The 7,708-nt window shown below is 51.4% G+C and overlaps 1 protein-coding gene across 1 annotated transcript; it reads left to right on the top strand.

Annotated features, from left to right (window-relative positions):
• The first annotated feature begins 1,625 nt into the window (after nt 1–1,625).
• On the top strand, nt 1,626–7,002 carry ITPRIPL2 (ITPRIP like 2). Its single transcript, XM_070761140.1, has one exon. It carries the CDS (start codon nt 2,275–2,277, stop codon nt 3,733–3,735), a length of 1,461 nt encoding a protein of 486 aa, XP_070617241.1. The 5' UTR covers nt 1,626–2,274; the 3' UTR covers nt 3,736–7,002.
• The last annotated feature ends 706 nt before the right edge of the window (nt 7,003–7,708 follow it).

The following is a 7,708-nucleotide window of genomic DNA, read 5'->3' as shown; positions in this document are numbered from 1 at the left end:
GTGTTTATGTATTAATTAAAAAAAACCTTTTATTTAATAATACAGTGATACCTTGTCTTACAAACTTAATTGGTTCCGGGACGAGGTTCTTAAGGTGAAAAGTTTGTAAGACGAAACAATGTTTCCCATAGGAATCAATGGAAAAGTGATTAATGCGTGCAAGCCCAAAATTCACCTCTTTTGCCAGCCGAAGCGCCCGTTTTTGCGCTGCTGAGATTCCCCTGAGGCTCCCCTCCATGGGAAACCCCACCTCCAGACTTCCGTTGCCAGCGAAGCGCCTGTTTCTGTGCTGCTGGGATTCCCCTGCAGCATCACAAAAACACGGAAGTCAGGAGGTGGGGTTTCCCATGGAGGGGAGCCTCACGGGAATCCCAGCAGCGCAAAAATGGGCGCTTAGCTGGCAACGGAAGTCCGGAGGCGGGGCATCCCAGCGGCGGTGGTGGGTTTGTAAGGTAAAAATAGTTTGTAAGAAGAGGCAAAAAAATCTTAAACCCCGGGTTTGTATCTCGAAAAGTTTGTATGACGAGGCGTTTGTAAGATGAGGTATCACTGTAATTTAATGTTGGACACATAAGATGCATTAAAAGTAGTCCCAGGTCGCTCGTGCCTGTCAGTCGCCCGAGAACCAATCACGAAGAGAGCATGAGACTCCACCCACCCACCCAGACACTGCCACATGGGTTCTTTTACCCTCTGCTCATGCACAAAATATTCTGTGCATGCGCAGAGTGTAAAAGTACCCAAATGGTGATATCCGGGCAGGTGCTCCCTTCGCTACTGGCTCTCCGACGATTGACAGGCACGAGCGAACTGGGAGCATATTTCATCCCTGAAGTAGTCCTCAATTTATGACCCCTCAATTGAGCCCCAGACCTCTGTTGTTAAGTGAGACAATTGAGTTTTACGAGCTTTCTTGCCAGTTGTTAAATGAATCACTGCGGCAAGGAGGGTCCTAAAGGGGCAAAGTCCACATAACCTGTCTGCCCTACCAACAAATATTGGGAGCTCAATTGTGGTTGTAAGTCAGTGTTTCCCAACCTTGGCAACTTGAAGATATTTGGACTTCAACTCTCAGAATTCCCCAGCCAACATTCGCTGCCTGGGGAATTCTGGGAGTTGAAGTCCAAATATCTTCCAAGTTGCCAAGGTTGGGAAACACTGTTGTAAGTCAAGGAAGCCCTATATAATCCAGTTCCTGCACCTTTTTCTTTCTTTCTTTCTTTCTTTCTTTCTTTCTTTCTTTTCTTCTTTCTTTCCCTCTCCCTTCTTTCCCTTCCTTCCTTTCCCTCCCTTTCCTTTTCTTTTTCTCCCTCCCTTTTTTCTCCTTCCCTTCTTTCCCTCCCTCCTTTATTTCCCTCCCCCTTTCTTCCTTCTTTCCTTCCCTCCCTCCATCCTTTCTTCCTTTTCCCTTTCCTTCCTTTCTCCCTCCCTTCCTCCTAGGGAAGAGATCTGATTGCTGGCAGATTTCTGCCTTTTGGAAATCAAGATGCGGCCCCAGACCGAGAGAGCTGCAATCCTGGTCTGTTTGGCCATCCTGGTTTCTTACCCCTCCCTCCAAGCCACCGCCCAGGACCAATCCACGCCCCTTCGCGGAGGCCGTTACTTTCCTCCCCCCTCTCCTCCTCCTTCTCCTCTGCGCTTCTCCCGCCCGGGCCCGTGCCAAGCCGAGGGGGGCGACCCTGGGCCCGTCCCTTCGGGTCCCACCGCCCCTTCCTCCTCCTCCTCCAGCGCAGACTTCGGCATTTCCTCTGAGCTCATCCGCCGGGTGACGCGCCGCCTCCGCCACTCGGAAGAGGAAGCGGGTGGTGGGAAAAGGGGAAAAAAGTTTTTGCAAAGTTTTTGGCCGCAGCTCTGCAAAGCGAGGCTGCTGCTGAGAAAGCCCCCCAAAACGGCGGCCGCATCCCAGGACGGGGCTGAAGCCGCAAAGCCCCACCGACGAGGGCGACCCACAACCTTGAGCGTCCTTTCCTCCAAAGCGCCGAAGTTCCCGGGGGAAGAAGCCTCGCCTGGGCGCGCGGTCGCAGAGCGAGGACTGACTCAGCCCGTCCCGCTTAACGACCGTCTGTAGCAGCCCGTGAAAGAAGAAGAAGGCGGGGCTGCCCCGTCGAAGGAGGGGAGAGCTCCCCAAAAACCGCCGCGATGGGTTGAAACGCCGCCCGGCCGGAGCCAAGCAAGCAACCTCGTCGGGTTTCCAGCAGCGGTACCGTGGAGCTTCGACGGACGATGCCCGTGCGGCTTCCCCGACGGACCTGAGGACCCCCGCCACCCTCCCCGATGGCCGTCTACAGCCTCAACGCGCGCGTCTTCTGGCCGCTCCTGACCTTCGCTTGCACCGTCCTGCTCTGCGTCTTGCAAAAGCTGCGCGGCCCTGCCGACCCGACGGCCGGAGAAGCGGGCTGGCCGGGGCTTGGAGAGCCGCCGGGGCCTTTTCTGCTGTTGCTGCTGCTGGCGCTGGCCGCGCTGGGCTTGGGCTGGCGGGCTTGGCGGGCGGCGCGTCGAGGTCGGCGGGGACCCAAAAGCGTCTCCGGCAACGGCCGGGAACCCCGCCGGCGCGCCCTGCTGGACGGCTTCTACGAGACGCGGCTGCGGCTCTCGCCCCACGTGCTGGGCCACAGCAAAGCCCACGTCGGGCTGGTGGTGGGCGAGCTGGTGCGCGCGGGCAAGGCGGCCCCCGGCCTTTCCCTGCGCGGGGATTTCGTCCAAGCGGGCAGCGCTTACGAGCAGCACAAGGTGGGCAGCCCCGACGCCTTCGACGTGCTGGTGCCGCTGCGTTTGCCGGCCCGCTTGGAGCTGCGCGCCCTGCCTTGCGCGCAGCAGCGGGGCGCTTTCCTGTGTGCTTTGCGCGTGGCCCGAGGCGCGCGAGGCTCTCCCAGCCGGGCTCTGTGCGTGCCCGCAAGCCGGGGCTCGGAGAAGGAGGAAGAAGAAGACGGGGCGTCCCTGCTGTCGGCGGCTCTGGTGGCCCGCTGGTTCCAGGCACAAACGCAGCGCTGCCTGGGCGCCGTGCGCGCCCGCTTGCAAGAGCGCTGCCGAGTGCAGTTGGCCGTCGGGGCGCCCTGCCCGCTGGTTTTGCAGATCGCGCCCTGCTCGGATTATGTCTGCTGCCACCTCTCACTCACTGTCCACCTCACTCCGGCCATCCCCTTGGGCGAGGGGCTCTACCTCACCCCCTGGCTCGGCCCCCAGCTGTCTTCTCCAGCCACCCCCCAACTGGGCACCTTCTGGACCCTCAACCTCTCCAAAGCCGAGCAGCGCTTGCTGGCTTGGCTCCGGGACCAGGTGCCCGCCGACTCCTGCCACCTGAAATGCCTGCAGATCTTGAAAGGCTTGAGGGAGCTGGGGGGCCGCGCCTTGGAGCCCCTGTCGGCTGCCCAATGGGATCGGGTCCTCTCCTCCTACGTGCTCAAGACGGCGCTTTTCTGGGTGCTCCTGCGTAACCCCTGGCGGGCGTGGGAGGACCGCTTCTTGGTGGCCCGGCTGGAGGATATGGTCCTGTTCTTGGTGCACGCTCTTCAACGAGGGAGGCTGGCCCATCTCTTCCTTGGGAACCCCCACCTGCCCGAAATCTTGACCTTGCCCAAATTCGTCAAGGAAGCCTCGCCGGTGAATCTGCTGGCTGACTTCGAACGTCCCGCCTTGGAGAGGGTGGCCTCGCAGCTGCTGAGCGTCTGGAAGCAGGCGCCCAGGATCATCCGGGTCTACAGCGGGCGTGGGTACCGAAAACAGCATCGCCCCTGAGGCTCTTTCTCCATCCCTGGACTGCCAACCTGGGCTTTGCATCCAAAAATTGGAACGTTGAATTGCCATATAAGCTGCTCAAAAAATAAATAAAGGGAACACTCAAATAACACATCTTAGATCCGAATGAATGAAATATTCTCATTGAATGCTTTGTTCTGTACAAAGTTGAATGTGCACAACAGCAGGTGAACTTGATTGTCAATCAATGTTGCTTCCTAAGTCGACAGTTGGATTTCACAGAAGTTTGATTTACTTGGAGTTATTCTGTGTTGTTTAAGTGTTCCCTTTATTCTTTTGAGCAAGAAAAATTGTCTTAGGGCAGTGATGGCGAACCTTATTTTCCTAGGGTGCCGAGAAAGTGTGCACGCATGCTATCGTGCACGGGTGAGTGTCCACACACATAATTTAATGACTGGGGAGGCCGAAAACAGCTTTCCCCATCCCCTGGAGGCCGGAAACAGCCTGTTTCCCAACTTCTGGTGGGTCTAGTACAGTGGTCCCCAAACTATGGCCCGTGGGCCACATGCAGCCCACTGAGGCCATTTATCCGGCCCGCCAGTGAGTGACAAGAGCACAGGGAAAAGAGAGAGAGAAAGAAAGAAAAGGGAAAGAGAGGGAGGGAACGAGGAGTGGAGAGGAAGGAAGGAGGGAAGGAAGGAAGGAAAGAAGGAGAAATGGAGGGAACAAGGAAGGAAGGAAGAATGAAATGGAGGGACAGAGGAAGGAAGGAGGGGGGGGGTAATTTTTTTAATTTTTCTCTCAACATACATTCAAACCACACAGTGTACCATCTAATTTTCCATGAATAAAATGTGGTATTTTGTTAGTAGCTAATATCAATCATCAAAAAAGTTGCAAAAGTTTTTTTTTCTAATTTTGTCATCCAGTTACATTCATTTTCTTTTAATTAAATTCCCTCTTTAATGTTCCTTCAAAAAGTGCAACACCAATTATATTTCTAACTTATTAACCATTATGCCAAAGTGCTTCCTTCTTTCTTTATACATTTTTCATAAGCCAAGAAAACCTTGTACTATAGCCAATCAGATGTCAACAAAAGAAAACTAAAAACAAAACATAAACATATATGAATTCCAGACCTTCTCCACCCTCTAAATAGTACGTTCCCATTTTGTTTTTTACTTTAAAACTAGGTATGTGCAGTGTGCATAGGGATTTGTTCATAGTTTTTTTTAATAGTCCGGCCCTCCAACAGTCCGAGGGACAGTGAACTGGCCCCCTGTGTAAAAAGTTTGGGGACCCCTGGTCTAGTAGGCTCGTGTTTCACCCTCCCCAGGCTCCAAAGCTTCCCTAGATCCAGGGAAGGGTAAAAACATCTTCTTCCACCCCCCAGGAGGTTCTCTGGAAGCCAAAAACCCCTTTCCCAAAGCCTCTGTGCAAACCATAAATCAGCTGGCCGGCACACCCATGCACATTTGAGCTGAGCTAGGGCAAAGGCTCGCATACTAGCAGGTATGGCTGTGTATGCCACCTGTGGCACCCGTGCCATAGGTTCGCCATCACTGTCTTCGGGCTTTAGGGCAGGTGCCTAAGTTGGGTAGAACACGGGGAGCTCCACTCAAGGATGAGGACATCTGAAGGACCTTGTCTAGGAGTATAAAAGACTGTCTACATTGGAGTTTTGGTCTTATCTTAAGAGTTAAACACGCAAATTCCCATCCTGTGTGGAACATGGATGCTGGATCAGATTTGGGGTGTTTTTACCAGCATGTTCAAAGGAGGGAGATGTGGAAGATGGAAGGAGCATCTTCATGGGGTTCAACCAAAGTTCAAGAGGGCAGATGGGTCCTTATCACATCGGATTAATTCCGCTTCTGACCTCTTCCGCTCAGGGTTTCTGCCTTGGTGAACCAAAGGCCAAATTTTGTATCTTTATAAACATTTTAGCTATCCTTTATGGTGATATGTGCCACCCAGGGGCTGATTCCCATTCCCGCCGCTACCGATGTGCTGCGCACATAGCTTCGGGTCTAATGCATGTGTGTGCACGTCCCAGGATATTCTTGCTATGCGCAGAAGCAAAGAAGCCCATTGAAACCTCATGCATTCATGCATCCACTTGCAAAATTTTCCTTTCTGCACATGTGCAGAAGCAAAAGCATACACATTTATTAAATAATAATAATAATATTGAGATGCACATACAAGAGACCTGAAGTTGCAAACGCAGTGCAGCGATGGCTACCGGTGCCCCGTCCTTTACCGTACCGGTAGCCACCCACTACGAGGGTCGCCCAGAAAGTAATGCACCACATTTTTTTTCTTCAACAATTATTTATTGAACACAATGAAACTTAGATACAATAAAGAATTATGTTTTCTTCTACACTCCCTATTTTCCCATGTAATTTCTGTCCCGTTTCTATGGCCTTCCTCCAGCTATACACAAGGGTGTGTTATGCCCTGTCGGTGCCACGCCTTGTTCTGGTCCTGTAGCCATTTCTGTGCTGTGCGAATCACCTCTTCGTCATCCTCAAAATGTCTTGCGCGACTAACCTTACTTGTACCACTCCTTGTTCTAATGGCCTCCCCCTCTGTTCTTCTGTTCTGTTCTTCTAATGGCCTCCCCCTCTATGCCCAGCGACTAACCGTACTTCTGTCGACTGCAGATTCTCCATAAACTGTACACAAACGTTTGTGAATGTTCTCAACAGTTTCTTTCTCCGCAGTGAGAAATTCAATGATGGCACGCTGCTTGTGACGTACATCACTTACAGACGCTATTTGAAACACTGCTGCAGTTACGCTACCCGTCTGAAGAAATGCAAAACTTACACACGCCTTACAATTCAAATAATGCATATCTAAAGTTTTGCATTCGTACCTTTACCGCACGAATCCCAGCGACCGATAAGGTCCCACAGAGTTGGCCTTCTCCGGGTCCCGTCGACTAAACAATGTCGTTTGGCGGGCCCCAGGGGAAGAGCCTTCTCTGGGGCGGCCCCGGCCCTCTGGAACCAATTCCCCCCAGAGATTAGAACTGCCCCCACCCTCCCTGTCTTTCGGAAACTACTCAAGACTCATTTATACCGCCAGGCATGGGGGGAGTTGAGATATTCCTTCCCCCTAGGCCATTACAAGTTATGCATGGTATGTTTGTGTGTATGTTTGGTTTTATAATAGGGGTTTGTAGTTGTTTTTATTATTGGATTGTACATGTTGTGTTTATTATTGTTGTTAGCCGCCCCGAGTCTACAGAGAGGGGCGGCATACAAATCCAATAAATTATTATTATTATTATTATTAATTATTATTATTACTGTAGGCTGAGAAAAAAAAATGTGGTGCATTGCTTTCTGGGCGACCCTCGTATAAAACCTTTTGTACGATTGTACAGGGCAGTTCTCGACAGGGAAAAGTTGAGAGTTTCTACTGGGGAAATCTCAGGCTGTTATGATTCATGCTCCTGGGTTGATGTTCTGTTTTTCTTCCCCTCCAGCCAAGTTAGGAATCTGAGTGGGTGTTTGTCGCCTGCTTTGGCATGGCGCCCGGTATCTCGAAGCAGCCTTGAAATTATTTTTAAGAGCGCCAGGATCAAAGAACGAAGAGATGGGAGTGCGGGCCTGGTATGTGCCTGCTTATTGTGGGCTAGAAAGAGAGAAAATTATTATGGAGTACAAAGAGAGGAAAACACAGCCTTCTTAAGTTTGCAGGGATTCCTAAATGTTCAACTATTCGGTAAATGACTGTTCGAAGTTACGGCAATCCTAAAAAGAAAAAAGTGACTTACAAATACTAAGTATAGTCTGGAGGACAGAAGGAAAAGGGGGGACATGATCGAAACATTTAAATATGTTAAAGGGTTAAATAAGGTTCAGGAGGGAAGTGTTTTTAATAGGAAAGTGAACACGAGAACAAGGGGACACAATCTGAAGTTAGTTGGGGGAAAGATCAAAAGCAACATGAGAAAATATTATTTCACTGAAAGAGTAGTAGATCCTTGGAACAA

Source organism: Erythrolamprus reginae, chromosome 9 (assembly GCF_031021105.1).
Source record: "Erythrolamprus reginae isolate rEryReg1 chromosome 9, rEryReg1.hap1, whole genome shotgun sequence".
In the NCBI taxonomy this organism is placed as follows: domain Eukaryota; kingdom Metazoa; phylum Chordata; class Lepidosauria; order Squamata; family Dipsadidae; genus Erythrolamprus; species Erythrolamprus reginae.
The sequence above is the reverse complement of the archived record's forward strand: the minus strand, read 5'-3'. Positions and strand labels throughout refer to the sequence as shown.

Bases quoted from the DNA above. Each gene is read 5' to 3' on its own strand.
- ITPRIPL2 (XM_070761140.1), top strand. From the start codon at position 2,275: ATGGCCGTCTACAGCCTCAACGCGCGCGTCTTCTGGCCGCTCCTGACC.